Source organism: Rhincodon typus, chromosome 14 (assembly GCF_021869965.1).
Source record: "Rhincodon typus isolate 14 chromosome 14, sRhiTyp1.1, whole genome shotgun sequence".
In the NCBI taxonomy this organism is placed as follows: domain Eukaryota; kingdom Metazoa; phylum Chordata; class Chondrichthyes; order Orectolobiformes; family Rhincodontidae; genus Rhincodon; species Rhincodon typus.
In genome coordinates, this window is record NC_063345.1 from 30,113,651 (window position 1) to 30,136,884 (window position 23,234).

The 23,234-nt window shown below is 39.3% G+C and overlaps 1 protein-coding gene across 4 annotated transcripts in view; it reads left to right on the plus strand.

Annotated features, from left to right (window-relative positions):
• Positions 1-23,234, plus strand: part of gab3 (GRB2 associated binding protein 3) — a 120,961-nt gene that overhangs the window by 83,742 nt on the left and 13,985 nt on the right. For all 4 annotated transcript variants that reach the window (XM_048605436.1, XM_048605437.1, XM_048605439.1 and 1 more), the window contains exons 3-7: positions 5,542-5,770; positions 8,888-9,345; positions 11,195-11,280; positions 15,550-15,796; positions 19,424-19,514. In XM_048605436.1, coding sequence (XP_048461393.1) covers positions 5,542-5,770; positions 8,888-9,345; positions 11,195-11,280; positions 15,550-15,796; positions 19,424-19,514 — 1,111 coding nt within the window. The remainder of the gene's footprint in view (positions 1-5,541; positions 5,771-8,887; positions 9,346-11,194; positions 11,281-15,549; positions 15,797-19,423; positions 19,515-23,234) is intronic.

The following is a 23,234-nucleotide window of genomic DNA, read 5'->3' on the forward strand; positions in this document are numbered from 1 at the left end:
CCCACATTAGATATCAGCCAGGTTGATAGTAAGATTGCTACAATTGTTCTCAGTGCATTTTTACTGAAGAGGGAAATAGAATTCCAAAGTTTATGAATAATAAGCAGTGACTTCTCTAAAATATGCTTGTGTGATCTTCAAGTGGGACAAGGATAGACCTCATCTATAATGCCCTCTGTGCTCAAAGAGGCTCCTGACATTGAGCCTTAAAGCTTATTGTACGAGGTTCTGAAAGAATGAAGGTGTTTGTGGAATTGTCACCCAGAAAAAGTCAAGAAAATTGGTAGCAAAAGTCATTTAAGTATAACTACAAATACTTGTTGGGTGATATTTAGAAACTTGAAATCCTGCTTGATTAAACGAAATAGCAATACCAGGACTGATGGTGCGGTTGTAGCCTCTGGGAGCTGGTAGACACCAGTGTCACTCATGACAGCGACATCTGTTGTATGTGTCTGGACTTTGAGAAACTTCAGTTCAGAGTTTGTGAGCTGGATTCTGAGCTTCAGAGGCTACAATGCATTAGGGAGGGAGAAAGTTTCCTAAACAGTTTGCTTCAGGATGCAGTCACACCCTCCAGGTTCAAAATCAGGGTCAATAGTGTGTGGCTACAAGTGATCCAGAAGAGAGCACTGGAGGAGTTTCAGGCCTCGCACTTGTTGAAAAGATGCAAGGTTAATACAATCTAATATCTATAGTCAATGTGAGTACCAATAACACAGAAGAACCTGTTTATTAATCCCCTTTAAGAGGTAATCTGGATTACTACCAGAGCCACAGAAAATTGGCATTGGGTAAGTCAGAGAGTTGAACATGTGGTTCAAAGATTGATGTGGGGTAAATGAGCTTTGATTCATGGACATCAGTACTAGGGTATTATGGAGCTGTGCTGTTGGGATAGGCTTACTTGACCTTTGCAAGGACCAGAGCCCTTACAAACTATGTAATCAGGGCAAACATATGTCATTGTCTCTTGTATCTAATACATAATATCTGATTGAAGGGCTTCATGATCATATAGTGTTCTAGACTATTTCAATTTTAGTGAAAGGATTGTCTCTGACTTTTCAATTTTGCTCCAAAATTTAAATGGTTTTCTCTGTTATTTGAACTGATATTTCAACTTATTTTGTGTTCCCAACTAACTTGTGAATTGAGTACTTTGCAGTGGTAGAACATTCCATCTGTGTGACAGGACAAGTGCTGTCGAGGTCAGTCCCACCCACAGAAACAACCATTCAAACAGTCACTAGTGGAGCAACACTGAGAGGGTTCCAGCAACACGGAAAATTTACAATAAGATTGACAACAGAACAAGTGTCTGTGGGGAAGCATGTAGGAGACAATGATCATTGGTTCATATGGTTCAGGTTGATGATGGGGAGTGACAAATGTCAATCCGGAGTATGAAAAATCAGTTGGCAGAGAGCCTGATTTTAATAAGGAAAGAATAACGCTGGGTCAAGTGGACTGGAATGAGATGTTGATAGAAGACACTGCAACTGAACATTGGACTGCCTTCAAAGTAGAGATGGTTTAGGAAGAGTCAAAGTATATTCCCTCAAAAGGAAAAGTAAGACAAACCAATCTAGAACTCCCTGGATGACAAAAGAAGATAGAAATTAAGATAAAGGAGTAAAAGTATGACTATGACAAGTATCAGGCAGAAAATACAATTGAGAACCAAGAGGAATAGACAGGGTTAAGAGGGAACATGAATGAGCATAGTTGAGAAGTAAAGAGAAATTGAGAAAATACTGGAAGCCAACAAAAGGGGAATTCCACAGTCTTCTATATGCAAATAAATAGTAAATGGAGAGGTAGGATCGATTAGGGACCATTAAAGGAATTGACACAAGGGATGAGGTATTAAATATAATTTGCATCTGTCTTTACCAAGGAGGTAGATTTATAGGTAGGTGGTGCTGCCATGGTAAGATCACTGGACTAGCAATCTAGAAACTCGACTAATGCTGTAGCCACATAGGTTCAAATCCCACTCTGGTAGATAGTAATTTTGAATTAAATAAATATCTGGAATTAAATGCTGGCCCAGTGATGACCATCTAACCATTGCCGATTATCATAAAAACCTAAATGGTTCACTAATGCCATTTAGGGAAGGAAATCTGTCATCCTTATCTGGTTTGGTCTGTATGTGACTCTGGATCCACAGCAATGTGGTTGATTGATATTTAAAGTTGACAAATCACCAGAACAAAATGAGATGTATCCAAGGATAGCGAATGAATCATGAGTGAAAATAGTGGGGGTGCCAGCCATAATCATTCAGTTTTCCTGGAACTCGGGGAGAAGTGCCAGAAGACTGAATTATTGCCCTTGTTCAAAAATATTTGTAAGGAGAAGCCCAGCAATTCCAGATCAGGCAGTTTAACTCCGATGGTGGTGAAGTTTCTCAAAACAATTATTCAGGATAGAATTAGTAGCCACATGAGACAAGGTCGATTGATTAGGAAGGGCCAGTATTGATTTCTAAAGGGGAAGTTGCATTTAAATGATTTGCTGGAGTTTTTTAAAGAAGTAACAGAAAGGTTTGATGTGAAGACATTGCTGTTGGTATGGTGTATGTGGACTTTCAGAGGCTGTTTAGTACATCTATAAACTGGATTGTGAGAAAATCTCACAGACTAAAATTGGCTGAATGATAGTAAGCAGAGTGTAATGGTCAACAGATATTTTTGGGTTAGCGGAAGCTTTACAGTGGAGTTCCCCAGGGATCAGTATTGAGACCCTTACTTTGCTTGATTATATCTTAATGACGAACTGCCAGAGGAAGTGTAGATGTGGGTACAATTACAACATTTAAAAGACATTTGGACAGGGAAGTTTGGAGGGATATGGGCCAAATGTGGATGCGATTAGTTCAGTTTAGGAAACCCGGTCGGCATGGACGAGTTGGGCCAAAGGGCCTGTTTCTGTACTTTATGACTCTATGTAGATCTTTATATGCTAAAAACAGTTTCAAAGTTGAGGTTGATTCAAAACTTGGAAGCATTGGAAACTGTGAAAAGCACAATGAAGAACCCCAAAAGGACACAGACAAGTTGGTGGATGGGGCGAATAGGTGGCAAATGAAGTTCAATGCAGAGAAGTCTGAGGCAATGCATTTTTATGGGAGCAACATGCTCAGACAATATAAAATGAAGGGTACAATTCTGAAGGGGTTGTAGAGGCAGAGTGATCTGGGCTTATATGTGCACTAATCAGTGAAGGTGGCAGGACAGGTGGAGAAAATAGTTTCAAAAGTGTACAGTCTCCCGGGCTTTATTATTAAAGGCAAGAGCAAGGAGGTGATACTGAAACTGTATAATACACTTGTTAGACCTCAGTAGGAGTATTGTGTATAGTTCTGGGCACCACCCAAAAGGAATGTTGCAAATGCATCGGAAAGAATGGTTACAGGAAAGGTTCCCATGATGGGAAATGCCCTTTATGAGGATAAAATGGAAAGGTTGGGACTGTTCTCCTTGTAGAGAAGGCAGCTAAGAGAAAATCTGATAGTTTTCAAAATCATGAGCCGGCTGTGTAGAACTGATGGAGAGACACCACTCCGAGTCATTTAAAAAAAAGGATGATGAACGAGAGGGCTCAGATTAAAAGTGATTTGCAAAAGAGGCAAATGTGATGTGAGAAAATACATTTTTGCACAACAAGTAGTTCAGGTCTGGATTTCACTGTCTTGAACTGGCATGGAGGCAGGTTCAGTTGAAGCATTTAAGAGAGCATGAGATGATTATTTATAGAACCATAGAGTCATACAGGACAGAAACAGACCCTTTGGCAGAAACAGAGTGTAGGGTATGGGGAAAAGACTGGAGAATGGCACCAAGTCTGAATGCTTGTTTGGAGAGCAAGTGCGGACGTACTGGGCCAAATGGTCTCCTCCTGTGGTGAAATACTCCAGAGATACTCGGATTCAGTAGAATGATGACAGGGTAAAACTTGTTGGGAAGCTGAAAAGGGTTTTGATAAAAATGTAAATAAAAGGTTGTGTCAGCTTCAATCTTTAGACGTTTTAAGTATTTTCAATCTTCTGTTGCCTTTGTATCTACAGTGTGCAGCAATCCTGGATAATATGGCAATCTTAGCAATTTAGCTTTGGTGCCCCCTGATGGGGTGAATTGTAATAACAGTAATCTTTTTGGGCTGCCAGATGTTGGGAAAAAAAATTGAGAACCAAGAAATAAGGAAGTCAAATTAACTATGTCAGTGGGAATATTTAAAGTTAAAAGAAAATAAAGTGAGAAATTTAACTATACTGTCATAGCTTCCATGAGTAATGTTGGAGAAGTTATTTTATATGGGAAGAATTCATGATCTAGATTCAAAGTAAAGTAATTTCTATCGACTGGCCACATGAGTTCAATCTGAAGTTAGTTTGTACCGTGTTCACTCCATTCCTGTCAGAAGAGGGCCATTATACAAAACTGCTTTATCCTGCTTTTGACCTCTATAGTATCAGATCTTCGAAAATTTGATACTGATAGCCAAGGTTGAAAGCAGAAATTGCTTCATTCCAGAGCAGTAGCTTCCTTCACCTTGAGTTCAAAAATTGTGAAAAGTAATTAGTGTTAGACTACATGTCAGAGACTTTACAAAAATCATACTTCTGATAAAAAGATGTTGGAATTCAGTAATTTCAAAATAATCTTATCAGATTATGTCATATTTCACAATATTAAAAACATTATAGCACTTGAATTATTAACAGTAAAAAGACATTGAACTGGGCATAGGAGCAATGGATTAAGTTCGATCACATATAGTTTGATTATTCATGTTATGTGGCTAATATGATTCGTTCTGCCCAGATAACAAGGTCTTAAAAGTACAAGTAATGATACGTTTGTAAAATGGAGGGATACAATTCCTATCACGTATACATTGGTATACTTGATGCTGATTAGTTGGTCTCCTGCTCACAGGATGAAATCAAAGTATTCAGTGCCTGCACAATAAACCTACAGACAAGTTTGCACCACATCCAATCTTCTTTCCACTGAAGCTCATGGAACAGTTTAACCTTCCTTAGAGACAATTTTTGAGTCTCTCAGTTCTTTTACTTAGTTTGAAGTGAAAAAAGAAGGCAACTTTTTCCAAGTCAATGGAAATTAAACACTTGCGCACTACATCACAAAATGATGATTCATTAGAAGTCTGTTTCATGCTGCTGATATACCAGTTTCAGCTTCAAAATGACTTAAATGTAACCTGTTTTATTTAAAGAAAAACTCAAGATGTGGGTTCATTGGCAAGTCTGGCATTTATTGTTTATTCTAAATTTTCTTGAGAAGGTTTCCTATTCAATTACTGCCATCTTGCAGGAAAGGTACTCCCACAATTTAGCCTGATAGGCAGTACCAAGATTTTAACCCAGCGACAAGGAACAGCAATAATTTATCCAATTGGGGTGATGTGTGACTCTGAGGGGATTTTGAAGAACAGTGATGATGTTTCCATGCACCTCTAAACAACAATGAATGTTGAATAGAGGATGAAGTAATAATATTTTTCTTTCAGATTCCCTTGGGAGCTCTTCCCCTACTACCTCCTCATCTCTCCAACCATCTCCTGCTGTTTCAACTCATACATCACAGTCGATCAATAGAGATCAATTTCCCACAGCTCAGGATTCTGTAATGGAAGCCGACTCCAGGAGGAGTGAGTCAGAATCTACAATGTCTGCTGTCGTGCCTCTGGATTATCTCATTTTATCCCAATGTGAGACCAAGTCAATTGATATTGCCAGGTAAAACTTTTGAACAAATTCGGTAACTAAAACTGTTAAGTCGAGGGCATCAATAATTCTTATTCTTTAATACATTTTACCTTGATTCTGCCTTTAACAGAGCTAAATGTTTCCACTTTAGTTTCTTTGTTAAAATATCAATCATGCTAATTTCCTGTTGAATTCTCACTGGCTAACACATTGAAGTCATAAAATGCTGCAACATAATGGCATTTTATTGTTTAAACTGCTGAGTACAGACTGTCAGTTAATGATACATGCAATAATTCCTTCAGTTCCTCCTCCATCTCATCTGAAAGGACTGACTTTTTTCTGGGCACAGTTGCACAGGCTTGGCACTGTCTGATACCTTGATCAAATGATTTGCCTTTACACATGAGCCCAGTGGGTGGATAGCAGTCGCCAGTTTTGCTGTTGAGAGTACCACGACTGAAATTGTTCCTGTTCGCGCTCAATATTTACACATGTACTTCCCAACAATGGCCAGCAGGTGGCAATCAGAGGCGAGAATGTTGATTTCTCTTGCCCCTCCCCCAAGACCTGATCATTGCTGTGTTCCCACTGCAACCCAGGCCATTGGCTGCTCCACATCACCTGAATTAAACTTGCCTGATCTTCCTCTGTGAAACCTTGTGTTGACCTTAAATGCTCAGTGTCACAATTGTGACATTTGTTGGATAATTGATAGATGTGGACCTTTAGTAGAAACTGACTTCCATTTAGAAATCTCAGCAACATAAGTCAAAGTTTGGCTCATGCAGATCATTAAATTCCAAGTGTGGTATCAGGAGCCAATAAACAAATATCAGATAGCACTGCATATGACTCAAACAGATATTGCAGAGAAGGTTTTCAATCTGGCATTTGGTACTTTCTTGGGTTTAACTGTCATTATTAACAGAAGTAGCATGACGGTGATGCAGTGCATGCAGAAAGAGACTTCTTATTTAAAGGCCTTAGCCCTTGCTTCCCCCTCCAGTTTGCCTCATTGTACATGAGTGAAAATCAAAAATAAATTGCTACCTTAGGAGCATATGGTCTAGGACTGCTCCTTTCTAAAGGATGGCAATACAGACCTTGGTCAATTCATGGCCTGTTTTGAGTGAGCTGATTTGACTGGTGCAGCTAGCTGGGGCACAATAATTGACTTTAATGATCTTGGGTAGTGTAAAGACCATATTTTTTTCTGTATTTTTCATTGTGGCCTGAAATAGAAAAGGACTGTTTCAAGAACCAAGAGTTGTGAAAAGGATTAGTGTTTTTTTTTGCAAAGCTAGCTAGCGACACTCATTTTAAGTGCTGTTTACACTATACTTCGTTCAAGCACTCGGGGAAGTCTGGTTGCAGATGAACTGGAACCAGTGAGTATGTACAAAACAAAATATCAACAGCAATAAGTAGCTGATTGATGTTGTGGAATGATGACCAGTTGTCAATGACAAAGGTCTTCTGCCTGCCAGCAATCGTGTGATTGGCTCCCAGGTAGCTGAAGAGCTTGTCAGTATGAAAGTTTGGTGCGAAACCATCAGATCTCTGCAAAGGAAGGAGCTGTCCTTTACTCTGCAGATAAACAAAACACCTCAAGCCCTGAAGAAAGCCAGTTCATATCCCCTCATCATTTGCTGTAAGCTGTGGCTTTTAATCAATAAGCGGGCGGTTATGTAAGTTGTGAACCAGTCACTCCATGCCTCCTGCAAGCAAGTGAAAGTACCTGGAGAAGGAAGGTTGAGGAGCAGCAAGTCCTGACAATCTGTGTGCACCGAGATCATTGAGCTCCCTATCCGATATTTCCCTCTGCCCAGCACACTCAGTTTTTTGTATGTATGTAGGGGAGTTTTATAATAGTTTTATCGTGGATTTTATAATGGTTCATAATTATTTACCTGTAGCTAGAATCTATTGAGTTATAATAAATAATAATTCTTGTTGAGTGCAGAAATCTGGTCTGTGCTTTCTGTCAACCTGGCTCTAAGAGGTAGGGGAATTTTGAGTATTTTTTGTAAGATCTTTAAATTTTATGATAATGCCAGGAATAGTGGGCTTGATTTCTGGCATGCTACCCCAGTGAGGTGTACTATTGGGAAAAACAAAAAAAAAAGTTCCTCCTTCTGGCCTCAATGCTGGTGACATCTTGAAGTTGAATGATTTACTAGCTCTTACATATAAAAACTAGACACGTGACATGATACCAACAGCTGAAATCACATGTGCAGTTGTACTTTAGAATTTAGCACGTTCAGGACAACATGAGAGAAAATTGGCAAAATGAAATTTTACTTTTGTTTTAGTGACCATTTAACCTAACACTGCTGAATTGTCCAATCAAAATTCAGTTATAATTTCCATTGATTAATAGACTCGTGTTAAGAACAACACACAGTATGATTCACTACTTATGGTACAGTTCTAATATATCAAGGAATGTGTAATGTCAAAGGGGGACATAGTATGCATTTTTAGTTTACTGTGAAAGCACGAACTGTTATTATGGGTAATACATTAACAGTGCATTCATTTAATAATCAGCAGGATACTATAATAGAAAAATGGTGTGTTTAATATTGTGAAGGGTTGACCTCACAGTATATCAGTTTGAATTAACCTCACGATTTGAAGTGACATTTGAAGTGTTGTGTTAGGAGTCATCATCAGTTACCTACAGCCACCTGACACTTGAGCCACATCTGAAGCTTTTGTCAGAAGATGTTGGATTCAAGCCTCACTTCAGGACTTGAGTACATAATCTGGGCTGATGGTTCAGTGCAGTATGAAGCAAATGTTGCATTATTCAGATACCAGTCTTCAGATTACATTTATACTGTGGCCTCTTCTGCCTGTTTTAGTGGTTCAGATGGATGTTAGAAACCCTAGAGCACTATTCAAAGAGCAGAATTCTCCTGATGATCTGGCCAGCACTTGTCTCTCAAGCTGATTAATAAGTCTTTTATCTAATTGTTGTTTGTGACACGTTGCCTACATATTAACAGTCACTAAATTTTAAGCCTAATTTATTCTGAATGAAGTGTTGGGGAAGTTTCTGAGAGATTTTGAAGCTGCTGTACAACTGCAAGTATTTTCTTTTGTCTCTCTCTGAATCTGGCGATTTTATTTTTGCAGAAGCAACAGCTGTTCACCATGTGATAGATCACTCGATCATTCCTTTGAGTTGACAGGATCAGATGATATTCAGGAGAATCTACAGTCCAAGAATGGCACCCCAACACAAACATCTTGCAATGTGCCTTTATATAAAAATCTGCAAGATTCACAAGTGGTCATTTTTCCCAATCAAGATCAAAGTGGACCTTCATCAGCATCTTCATCTCCAATGTCAGTGTATTCGTTCTCACAGATCTTTAACTTTGACAAAAACCATAATGCATTGCCATTTGGTGTAACAGGGATTCACCTTTTGTCCAACACTCCTCCACCAAGGCCACCAAAACCAAGCCAACTAACAGAGCGTGAAAAGACTCACAAAGTAATTCAGAATGGGAATGGTGCCTATGCAATAAATCCAGCACCAGTACCGAAAAGAATCCCTCTCTCAAGTCTGGAGAAAAGAAGTTGGAAAGGTAATGTCACTGACCCAAGCATTGGGATATATCTCATAAACCTTTGCACTGCTAAAGTGTATAACACTTGTTTCAATTTATTAATATCCATCAATTAAGATTTCCAGAGATAGTGGGAACTGGAGATGCTGGAGAATCTGGGATAACAAGGTGTAGAGCTGGATGAACACAGCAGGCCAAGCAGCATCAGAGGAACAGGAAGGCTGACGTTTCGGGCCTAGACCCTTCTTCAGAAAAAAATTGATTGCATAGAACATGTTTATCCCAATGCTTCAAGTTACTGCCAGAAATTCTGCCTGTGCCATTAACTGCTGTTTCCTTTCTATATGATAACTGATAGTGAATCTCAGACATTTTTGGTTCTGAGATGGTTTCTGATCCATCTCCTCTTGTTATGAAACAGACTAAATCTCCTGAAAATATATGAAGAAGATAGCCTAGGCCCTAACTTTTTTTTTATTTTAATGTTAAGTGTAAGGCTTTGCGTTCCAGATACAATTTGATTGGCCAAACTATTAGACTTTAAGCAAAACACACTTTGTATTTTAACTGTGGTATAAAAACAGATATTAAAAAGAAAGAGAAGGATTGGCTTAAGTGTAACTGTATTGAAATGCTTAACAAAACAGTATATTAACTACTACTAATTAACTATTCCAATATAGTAACATCCAATCAACCTACCCTTGGCAAAGACAAATTCAATAAAATAGATTGTCTCACATGCAATTCTAGCAGCAGGAAGAGAACCACAGCATTTAGCTATAACAGAGAGCAGAATAAAAGCTTCAACATCCAGCTTCAAGAGCCCAGCAACTACTGAAAGCTAAAACTAAACGTCCCAGTAGAGGCTTGACCCTGCCCATTCAGGCTGCTTCTAATGTTCAAACCTTTAAAAAAAAATCCAAGGCCTCACAAGCTGTTTACTCTATTGACTTTGAGCAGCTGGCTTTCTACCTCTGTCTCAAGTTTTCTTCATTTAAAAAAAAGAACCAAAATACACTTCTTAAAGCATCGTATCATCACACTTTTCATCATTGCCTACATTGGTTACATTCAAGTCAGTAACACTACCTTACATTACTAGAACCTCATTAAAACCCTCACTCATGAGTTTGTCACCTTGTCTATTCTAAGGGCCCCTTTCTCCACTGTCAATAAACGTAATTTCTTGCAAAGCTGAGATGTGCATATCTATTCTTGTCTTTTATCCTTCCATGGTCAACATGGTGTCGCTGTGCAGCATCATGGACTGTTTCTTTGTAATTCAACATGATTGTAGCTGATCTACCTCAAATCCACTTACCTGCCCACATCCCTTGATTTACTGACGGATTCACATCTATCAATTTATGCTTTGAATATAATCAATAATGAAATATCTACAACCCCCTGACAGAGACAGTTCCAAAGATTCACATTCTTTTGAGTGAAAATATTCTTCTCAGTCCTTAAACATCAACCCCCTATCCTCAGCCTATGCCACATCTTCTAGATTCCTCAACCAGGTGAAGCAACCTTTCAATTTTGATGCTGTAAAGCTGCCACAGAATCTTATATGTTTCAATAAAATCAGCTCAAATTCATCTAAACTCAAGAGAGTTTAGGCCCAATTTCCTCTACTCCTCATCCTGGACAGCCCTTTCATCTCAGGGACTAATCCAGTGAACACTTTACTGGAAGCATATCCTTCCTTTAGATATGAGGATCAGAACTGTTACTGTGAAAAACAATAGAAAAAATTCTGAAGTAAACTTCACATCCAGTTACCACGTCTTATCATTGCTGATTTGTTTATTGTAACATAGTCATGCATACTTGACTGTAATAAGCAACAATTGTGTTTCAGATACAGAGGGGTGCAATTTGCTGCCATTTACTGATTTCCAAGGGAACTGCATAATGTCTGCAAATGAAGGACTTAATCTAAATATGGTGAGTACTGCATATTAAAAATCTTTTGTATTGCAATAGGTACAGCAATTGCCTGATTGTTGGCTGATGTTGTAGTTGCAGCAACTTTAAATGAAACAAATTTACGATTGTCCCATCATAACCAATGTAAAAGCTGTAGCTAGATTCTCTGGGACCTTTCTCATTAGGAAACACAAAGCTTTAATGCAATATACTTGCAGTTGAAATACTGTGCATTCCTATTTTCTGTATTTATGAAGTTAGGTTTAAAATAAAATACATTTTAAAACATAAAAGAAACATGCTACTAATTTGCATTTAACTCTGTCACTGCTTCATTAGCCAGCCCTTCGGCTCGCTGACTCCCTCCCACTCGACGACTCTCTTCCCCTCCCTGGCTTTCTACTGCTGTTTCCCCTTCCCTGCCTCTCTCCAACTTCATGTCTTTATTCCCCTCCTTGATTCTCTCCTGCTGCCCGACCGTTTCTCTTATCAATCGCTCTCCTTGACTCTTGCCCACTCTTCAAAGTGTGCAAAGACTGAGAGGAACTGCAACTGGGAGGGAAGTGGTGAGCAGGAGGGCTAGGTGAGAGGGAAAGAGCCTAGGAGCAGGAGAGCTGGTGAGCCAAAGAGATCAACAAATGGGAGAAGCCTGTAAGCAAAAGGTTTATAGAAGGGGAAAGGGTCTCAAGGAGTGGAAGAAGGTCTTGAAAAGTGAAAAAAGGCCTTGGGAAGCAAATAAGGGTTCATTTAGGAGCAGGGGAAGAGGCTTGAGGAGCAAGAGAGTAGGAGAGAATGTTGGGAATCAGGAGAGACCAATCTAAAATGGTGCCAAATGTGCCAATGCTATGCTAGTTCCAGTGTGATCCTAAAGCAGATATCCTGAGGCTAAATATACATACCAGCCCTTATATATCTATAACATTAAAGCAAAGCAACACTCCATGGGAAGATCTGTCATACATGGAAAAAATAAACAAGTCATGCCATGCTTTTTTGAAGTGATACCATCTGTTTCTGTTCAGTGGAATGGTCTAACACTAAGTTCAATCATCTCATATTGTTGTTGAATGGGGAGCTAGTGGATTTATCTACAAATGAACACATTCCAGAGAAATGCTTTATAATCAGCCACAACAGCAGCTTGCTTTGTACATTGTTAAGTCACTCCACAAGAGAGCTGACAGAGAAGATTTGAAACCCAACCAAGTAAAGGGCAAAATTTGATGTTGTGGTGGTGGACCTAATCACTGGCTTTAGAACTGAAATCCTACTGTGTCAATTTCGAAAAGCCCTGTTAGGATTAATTTACAATCAGGCAGCCTGCTGACAGGGTTTCCAACTCCACCAGTAGCAATTCTCCGTTGCTTTTTCTATGTTTTTTATGAATGTATAATGCAGATGTCCTGCCTTTGAATAGCTGTTTGCCAATCAGAAACCGAGCACTCTCCAGTACTAACGTCGCCACTGAGTGCAGGAGGCCCGAAGATGAAGATTGTTGCTTTCCCAGATGTGATGACTGGGTCAAGAACATCAGACCCAGTTATGGAGGCCTTTGTAAAGCATTTGAGGGTTTTGTTTTTTGTGAAGGGCTGCAAGTCTCTCCTTTGCCACCAGCAAGTTTCTTCATTGGGCACAAGGTGCCTGAGAAGGAGGTTCACCCTCACACAACCACGGGTGTACTTGTAATGCTTTACTTTGCACCTATTGCTTGGCCCCTGTCTGCCACTGGTTAATTACCAGAATAATATATGAATACTTTTGATAATCTTTGGATAGACAATAGTGGGCCTCAATTGGCTGTGGGCAGGAAAACTCCAGATTGGCCTTCCCACCCTGAACCTAATTAGAGCTGTCCAAAAGCTGAAGGGATCTTCACCCTGCATCTTCTCAGCTCATTATATGGCCCCACTCACCTTCCAGCTGTCTCCAGGTAGAACATGAAGTTCATCCAAATAAAGATATTAGCAAATGGCCATAAACTGGATCAAGTAAAGAACCAGCTTAAAGGGGGAGAACATTTAGCTGAGGTAAAAAGTGCCATACATTGTTGGAAGTGAAATCTTCTAAGTGTGTCATTAACAGTCTAAAAATAGACTATTGATGTTTCAATTCCATCATCTGATTTAATATCTGGGACTCACTTAGATGGAAATAGTTCAAAAAAATGAATCAAAACACTGACTTAAACTTGGCACAGGGATTACTTGATCAACACAGGTTGGTCAAGTTTCATGAAACCAATTTGGATTAGTCCAAGCGGAAACTTATATTTTACCCAAATCCACTGAAGTCAGTCAGCCAGGCCCCATGGGAAAAGTGCAGCATCAGCTATTTGATTTCCACCGTTATGAGGATATTCAAAATAGGTACTACAACTTCCACAGACATGGAATATATTTCTATCTCTAGAAGATTTTTGGCAGACCAAGAGTTGGAATCGAGGATCAGAACAAAACACAGGCTGAGCAGGCTCTCTCTCTCAAGGATAAAAGTCCCACGTTGAAACTGACTGAAAAGAAGCACCAGAGAACTTTATAAATAACTTTGACATATTTTCCTGCTGACAACATCCAAGAAACCAGCCCATCTCCCTTGGTGTCAGGTTAAAACCTTATGCCTTAAGGACACCTAAAGAACTCTAAACTGTATATGTCTTTTCATCTTCCTTTGTGCTAGATACTCTTAACTTTGTATGAGTATATATGTGTATGGATGCAGGTGACTGCACAAAAGCCTTAATGTCACATCTTTATTATTTTTCCTGTGGAAGGAAGACACTAAATTTGCTCTTCTGGTAGCTCAAGAAAACCTTGCGATTGGCTCTTTATTGCCAATGTTAAAAATAGGTAACTACATTTCAACAGAGAAAGGAACAGCTTCATATTAAAACAAATTTAATCTTGTTGTTACCAACTGAGGAGGCTGAAAAGAGGAGTGCCACTTCACCCCATCTCACCTGGTTGTAACAATGTGGGGTAATCTTGCACCTTGGATCTAGAGAACAGAAGGTTTAGAGGGATTTGAGGAGGTTTTTTTTCACCTAGAGGCAAGTGAGTATTTGGAACCAATACTGGTGGGGGTGAAAACCCTCAGGACATCTAAAAAATACTTAGGTGAACACTTGAAGTGCCATAGCATATAGAGCTGCAGGCCAAGTATAGAAAATGGGATTAGAAGAGAGAGAGACGTTTGATGAGTGTTGCAAACGTGATAGGCCAAAGGGCTTCTTTCCATGATTAAAAATTCCATGCCTATATGGCTCTATGACTCTTTGATCCTAGTGAGTGAACGATTAAATTATTAACCATTTGAATTTAAGAATTGAGAAAGAAGCAGAAAAATGATGGAAACAGGATGAATTTGAATGAAATCAGGTACAGAAAGAGAAATAATGGAAGGAAAGAAATGTTGAATTGAGAGATAAAAGAGAGGGGCCGAAGTGAAAACAGAAAATCAAAATTAAAATTTTAAATTTTAAAAATTTAATGCCTGAGAATAAGACCCCTTGTGGTGCAGTGAGTATTGTCCTTTCTTCTGATCAAGAAGCTCTAGGTTTGAGTCCCATTGCAAGACTTGCTGGTTGCAGAAGGTGTGTTCATAACATCGCCAAGCAAGTTGTTTGTCAGCCTACAAATCCCTCCTGTGGGTTGTACAGTCAGGAGAGACTCCTGACCAGTTATGCTTGATGTGGAGTGCTGCCCCTCAAACTTCAGCCTCTGACTTCAGGCCATCGACCTATAGAAAGAAATTTGAGCTACAGAAGCAAATATAAGCATGTGGTTTGTCTCCTTCAGGTTCAGATATGAACAGCTGGCAAATGAGGGAGTAAAAGACAGGCGTAGAGCTGTTACTTAGATTATTTCATGAAATTGCTTGTTAGTTGTTGACTTGATTGATGTGAAATATTATATTTCCGGATTTGAAGATATTCTTTTCTTCTTCTGGTCAACTCCACCTGAAAGCTGTCTTAAGAATGAACACAATTTGCAACTCATGGATTGTCTCCTCCTCTCTAGGTATTACACCAGTAGTACATGAGCATTAAACTTGCTGTCACTTTGCCAGCAAATTCTTAGCCAATATATTTCTATACAGTTGGCTTAGTATGCATCTCAATTGTTTAGCTCATTTAAATAAGAGAACTTGCAAGGAGGCAATTTGACCTACTGTATATGACATTGTTAGCTCTGATACTGTAATCTAAAAGATAATTCATCACATCAGATGTGCTGGCATGTTTCACCATGGCATTTTGTAAACACAACTTTTTCCTCTTTGTTTAAATAGAAGCTCCCTGGCCAGCAGTGTAATACCACAGACAGTACTGATGACAGCTATGTGCCTATGAATCCAGGATCATCTCCACTAATGCCTACAGCTGACTGCACATCAGATGGGTACATTCCCATGAGTCCAGCATGTACAAACCTGGTCTTGCCATCAGTTGTCACAGACAATCTGCCATTACCTACACTTTCCACAGACATTGAACCTCCTCCGGTTAACAGGAACCTCAAGCCTCGAGTCAGAAAGAGTAAGGATAACATTTCATATGTTTGTTTTATACCTATGTTTCAAATGATATAAGGTTTTGGCCTTTGTTAGTTGATTGAAATTGTAATCATGAGCATGAAGAGCACTTTTAATATATATTTTTAACCAATATCTAAGAGAAGAAATTTTACATAATAACGTGGGGTACAGGATTAGACAGAAAACACTTTTGGAATAAGGCTGCTTTCAAAGGTCCGAACGTTTGCACCATTTCAAGTTTCATGGAATAAAATTATAGAATCCCTACAGCGTGGAAACAGCCCATTTGGCCCAACAAGTCCACACAGCACTCTGAAGAACATCCCACCCAGGCACACCACCAACCCCGCCCCCCCACCCCGCTCCCTGCAACCCCTACGGCCAATCCACCCAACCTGGACTGTGGCAGGAAACCAGAACACCTGGAGGAAACCCATGCAGGCACAGGGAGAATGTGCAAACTCTACACAGACAGTTGCCCAAGGCTGGAATCGAACCTGCGTCCCTGGCACTGTTAGGCAGCAGTGCTAACCACTGAGCCACCGTGCCACCCAAATGGCATATTTATGCAATATTTATGGAATAATTTATTTAAACATCTTTAATTTATCGTAACATTTTTATAGCATTGCAAATTGGGTAAAAACAAAATCCTGCAGTTGTAACACTGGGCTTGTAAATGCAAATGTACAAGTAATTTTGTCTGGCGTAAGATAAACTCTTTTATATTTTGCTTGCCTATGAGTACTAATTGTTGGGAGCACTGAGGGGGGATGGGTTTTAGTTAGAGCCACAGATGTATTGCTGATCCTGAGATTGTAAAGTCCTTTCTTAACAATAAATTGGTAATCTAAATCAAAGAGGTTCTGAAGAAGGGTCCTGACCCGAAACATCAGCTTTCCTGCTCCTCTGATGCTGCCTGGCCTGCTGTGTTCCTCCAGTTCCACACTGTGTTATCACTTATTAAAGAGTTTCTCAATCTCTGATTTGATGTCCTGGTTAGTTATTTATGTTATGACTACCACACTAAATTTTCAACCTTCTGGAATAGGAAGAAGTTTGAAGCTAAGGAATAGGTGATAGAATTCATCAATGTAGTTCTAGCCAAGAAAATATGACTAATAGGAACATTGAGGACATTGGCTATTAATGCTAGAATAATCAAGTGAAGTTCACTGGTAACTGAGAGAATTTTTTCTGTTTAAGAGAGCTTGTACAGGAATGGTGTGAAGCTATTCCACTGACAGCCCTAAGTTTTTCTTTAGTTTCTCAATTGGAGGCGTTCCATCTCACTTCTGGAAAACCACACATTTTCTATTTTTATTTTTAATATGTAATATCCTGTATTACGCACTGGAAATAAAAATAGAACAGGGAAAGAAATTGTGGTGAGAAAATTGATTGGAGTTTTAAAACTAAACCTGAAGGTGGTAGATATGAACAGCTGGCAAATGGGATGGATAAAAAGACAGGTGTAGAGCTGTTGCTTAGATTATTTTGTGAAATTGCTTGTTAGTTGTTGACTTAATTGATGTGAGATTTATATTTCGGGACTTGAAGATTTTATTTTCTTCTTCAGTTCAATTCCACCTGTATGTTAAATGAAGGGCAATGCTTTATTAACTGTGCTTGACAATCTGCCTCCATTTCAATCCAACTTCATGCTATTTCTACAAATGCAATTGAACAATTTATTTGTGGAAGTATCATTAAGAGGATTGTATCCATTATAAACCTGCCCCTTGACTGCTGCCAATTTACAAACTGAGGTTCATTCACTCTTCATAATGACTTCAGTCTAGCATTTTAATTTCTGGAACTGCAGACCTTGGTGGCCTGTATGATTAATAATATGTTTGAATCAGCCAAATTAGGCTCATATTTCTGCTGTGGCCTTACACCCATTAGTTATAGGTTGTAACTGCCCTCAAACTTGTTTCATCTGAACATTTTACAAGAAATGCAAATTGCAGTCTAATCTTGCTGAGCTAGCAAGTTGTGTCTTCATTTAATATTAAACTGGTAGGAATACCATGTAGCAGGATTACATCCATTTCAAGCATGCACTGGGACTCCTGACAATTTACAACCTGAAATTCATTTGCATTTCTTGAGCTTCTACCAAAGAGTTTACCTCTAACTGGTATTGAATGCCATGTTCATACTCATGCCATCATTAAATCCTCATTCATACCCTTGTTACTTCTAGATGGTTCCCACACACTCCTGAAACTTGATTGACCTGCAGTGGCTCCCAACCACAAGACATTTTGAGTTTAAAATTATCATCCTCGTTTTCAAATATCTCCACGTCTCTGTAAATTACTCCAGCTATAAAACCCACCAAGATATCTGCACTATAATTCTGGTTTCTTGCACATCCCAGTTTTAATCGCTTGACTATTGGTGACTGTGACTACAGTTCTGAGACCCCAAGCTCTGGAGTTGCCTCCACGCACCTCTCTACCTCAAATTCCTCCTTTAAGACTCTCCTTAAAATCTTGTTTGATCAAGTGTTCAGTCATCTGACCTAATTCTCCTTACATAATAAAACAAAGATACTGGAAATCAGAAACAAAAACAGAAATTGCTGGAGAGGCTCAAGAGGTCTGGCGGCATTTGTGGAGAGAATGCAGAGTTACCGTTGACTATATTTGTTGACTATCCCTTGTTTAGCACTCCTAAATCAACACTCTAAACAAAAGTCACTTTGTCATAGGAAGGGGGATCACATTCCTGATCTGTAATTCTTACATTAAAACCCTATTGCATGTCATGAACCTAACTGACACAAAAATCCTCTTACTAGCTCTCACTCTCCCCAAGCCTTTTGCCAACCTTCACACTTACTGCCACTCTCCAAACCCTCCCATTCACTTTCCCCAATCACTGCTTCTCTCTCCCAAACCCCTTGCTTGTTTCCCTGACACTTGCCACAACTTCCGCCGTTTCATTCACACAGAAAAAGGGCTGACACAGGAGTCAACATTTGGGAAACAGTGTGTGCTGGTGAGGACAAGGAACCTGCCAGTGGGAGGGTCAGGGGAAAATCAGTGAGTGGGAGGGGCAGCAAGTGGCAGGTAATCAATGAGAATGTTGGGAATATTAACAAAAAGGACGTTCAGGGAAGAGGTAGTTTGATTAAAAAAAAAATGAGGATTCACAGTTACAATGTACTTCTTGAAGCGTACAAAATAACCACACTAAAACAAAACAAACAAAAATTCTTTGGCTAAATTCCCAAATTTACAAATTGCACTAAAATGAAAGCATGCTGTTAGAGTGGACTCTAAAAGTGGGTATCTATATTTCATGCCCATGATCACCAGGGTAAGTGGCAGGGGTGGTTTAGGAATATTATCTGACATATTTTTGCAGGAGTAAGGATGCAAACCATTGTAACCCCAGTGTGGGGATTATAAGTTATATTTTCAAGAACTGAATGGATGATCCAGTCTTATCATTACAATGCTGAAACTTTTGTTTATTTAACACTTTTATAAATTTTAGAATTCACTAAAAATAACTGCTTTTGTATTGTAAAGTCAAGGGAATCATGAGAACTTTTTTTCAAAGCAGAAGTATTTTAATGAATCTGAATACTTATGTATTGTGGTTTAAATTGCAGTCAAACCACCACCTTTAGATCTGACGAGTCTATCGACAATCAGGAGGCATTACAACCATTCTTGTGTCAACAGAACGTGCAGTATGCCATTGTAAGTACACTCGCTCATGTGAACAGGTTTTCCTTTCTTCCAGTTTTCCTCCTTTTAGTTTGGAGGATACTTATACCTACTGGGATATAATAGCATACTCACTAACAACTCTCTGGTATTAGCCAAAGTCTCAACCATTAAATATCCTGGGGTAGACAATTCCAAAGATGCTCAGATACTTGGAGTGAAAATCTTCTCATCTCAGTTTCCTATCCAGAAATGGCGACCCTTGTTCTAGATTCGCAGAATCTAGCTGGCAGAAACAATCTCTCAATCTATCCTGTCAAGCCCCCTCATAACCTTGAACTTTCCACGAGATCACCTCTCATTTTCTAAATTCCAGAGAATATAGATCCAATTTACTCAGCTTCTCATTGCAATACATTTCTCTCATCCTAATCTGGTGAACTTTGTCAAATGCCTTTTGGAAATTTAAGTGTCCTACACCCATTGGTTTTCCTTTATCTATCCTCCTCATTACATTTTTAATAGCCCTAATAAATTTGTAAAACAGGATTTCTGCTTCATAAAGCCATGTTGACATGTTCTAATCATACAATATTTTTCTAACAACATTGTTTCCATTATATTAGTTTCCAGCGCTTTCTTGTTAACTGATGTCATGCTATCTCGCCTGTAGTTCTGTTTTCTCTTGCCCTGATTTCTAAGTAGAGTGGTGTTACATTCTAAATTCCAATCTGTGGGACCTTTTCAGAATGTAAGGAATTTTGAAAAATAACCAGTTCATCCATTCTGTCTTCAGCTATTAAATTTAGAACCTACCCTGGTCTACTCCATCTCTCCTCATAGCACATCAGTCTAGTGAATCTTCCAAGGTAATTATGGACTTCTTTAGGTAGGAAGGCCAAAACTGTACAGTAGTCCAGGTGCAGTCTAACTATGGACCTATACAATTGCAGTAAGACTTCTTTACACTTATATTCGTGTTGAAGTTACATGTTTGCTTAACACAAACTTAGCAATCTCATACCAAGACTAAATGTGAGTTCAATTTATTTGAAGATATAAATTCAGCAATTGTAATTTGACAAGAAAGCTCAACTACATTTTCTTACACCATATGCTGCAAGTAAAATACCTAATGGCTGCTGCTCTCATTTTCTATGTCCTGGTACTTGCTCATTAGAATATTGCCTCATAAAGTGACAACAATTCCAATTCCTCTGTAACAATAGAAAACATATAATTTACCTTGTGAATTGCTTTCCGTACCTGCATATTAACTTTCTGGGATTCATGTCACTCAGGTACCTCTGAATACCAACGTTTCCCAGGCTCCCAACTTTTAACTATATTCTGTTCTTCTATTTTTTTCTTTCAAAGCGAATAACTTCATATTTTCCCATACTCAGCTATATTTTCACTAACTCGTTTAACCTGTCAATATCTCTTTTAAAATCTTGCATTCTTCTCATTGCCTACTTTTCCCTATAATTTTATGTTGTTAGCAAACTTGAATATTTTTTCATCTAAGTTATAGATATAGATTATGTAAGGCTAAAGACCAAGCACTGATTCTTGTCTCACCTCACTAGTTTTAGCCTAGCAACCTCAAAACTCTCATTTACCCTGCTGGTTACAAAAATCAGTTGGTTGGTTGTCCTTTGAGTTCAAAGAAGATGCTGGATGTGCAGATTCATTGACAATGAGTGCAGAGAAGGTTATATAGAATTAAGGAATTCCTATAGTGCAGAAAGAAGCCATGCACCCCATCAAATCTGCACCAACCCTCCAAAAAGCATCCCTCTCAGACCCACTCCCTCACCACATCCCTGTAACCCCACAGGGTTTCTTCCATGGCCAACCAGTCTAACCTGCACATCTTTGGACTGTGGGAGGAAACCGGAGCACCCGGAAGAAACTCACATAGACACAGGGAGAATGTGCAAACTCCAACAGACAGTCCGGTGGCCCCAGTCTGAATGCACACTGTCAGAATTAGTTGGAAAATTGGGACAGACACACTGTTGTATGAACAGATGCTGTTCTGTGATGTTGTTCACAGCAGCAATTCGACATTGACGTCAAACTTGTTTAAAGGTGTCAAAAGCTTTAAAAGTCAGGTCTGTCCAGTGAGTTCCTTCTCACACTGATATTTCCAGATGTTTAGGCTTGATGCTGCACTACTTTAAATTTCCTTCAAGCATGTCCGCTTGCAAAGGTGACCTTGATGTCTTTTGCCAGGTGCAACATCTGTCTTGGAATACAATAGTCCTCCATTCGAATTACATGCTGTACCCAGAGTAGTTGGGCTTTCAGGATTATTGCTGCAATCCTTAGTCAAACATTTTGAGATTTGTAGCCAGGTCTTTCCAGCAGATGCTGAGGATGAAGCAAAGAGTGTGCATGTGAAATTACACCAGCTGCCTTATGTCTTTACATTATAGAATCCAGGATACTCAGCCATGAATGTGAGAAGTAATAGCAGAGAGTTGTACACCCTTGTATTTGTATTTGATTTATTCTTGTCACATGTACGGAGACATAGTGAAAAGTATTGTATTGTGTGCTCGCCAGACAAATCATACCTTACATAAGTACATCAGGGTAATTGAACAGAATGCAGAGTATACAAAAACAAAGTTGCTGGAAAAGCTCAGCAGGTCTGGCAGCATCTGTGAAGGAGAAAACAGAGTTAACATTTCGGGTCCGGTGACCCTTCCTCAGAACTGATGATGGCTGGGAAAACCATATATGCAGAAAATAGGGAGGTGGGTGGGATAGGGAGTAAACGATAGGATAGAGCCTAAAGAGAGAGAAAGACAGTTGGACAGATGAAGGAGTTGCTAACGATCAGGCTGGGAGGGTGAATAGTTGTTAATGGGGACTGTTAGTGACTAACAACAGGGGGTGTGTAATGGCAGGCTATGTGGTAACAAGGCCTGGTATGTGGGGTCGGGCAGCTCCAGGCTTACTTTGTTAATCCAAGCTGATATCGCTTTATCAAGCAAACTATTGTTGGAGACAATGGTTGCAAGATATCTAAAACTATCAACATACTTCAGCTTTGTATCATCAATTGAGACGTGTAGTCGATCAGTGCCTGAATTTGTCAAGGGCTTGTATAAAACCTCAGCCTTCCTATCACTGATGCTTAATTTAAACAGCTTTGAATCCTGAAAAAGTCTACAAATCTCTCATTTTATAAGCTTTAAGGTACAAGTATTAGCAAAAAGGAGTTCCAGGATGAGTTTTGTGAAATGTTCAGCTTGTGCACTGAGACTTCACAGGTCAAAGAGTGGGACATCAAGACAGTGTCAGAGATACACTCCCTCTTCAAGATCCTGAGGCTAAGGACAAAGGTGAAGAAACCATTAAAGAGGACAGGTGCTAGAAAGTAACACTCCTTCGTTCCACCAGAAAAAACAAATGGAGTTGATGATTTACCATTTAAAAAAACCTAGGCTATCATTCCATTGTGGAATAGCTGAGTAATCTTGATAAATTTCTTTAGACAACCATTGCCATTCCAGATTTTTCCAGGGGGCCACCTTATCTGGCTGATTACTGCTCCATTAGTCTCCTCTCAATCACGGCCAAGTGATGGGAATAGTCATTGACAGTGCTATCAAGTGGCATTTACTCAGCAATGACTTGCTCACCAGTGTTCAGTTTGGACTTTGCCAGAGTCACTTAGTTTCAGAAGTCAATGTAGCCTTGGTCCAAACATGGAAAAAAGAGTGAAACTCCAGAGGCGAG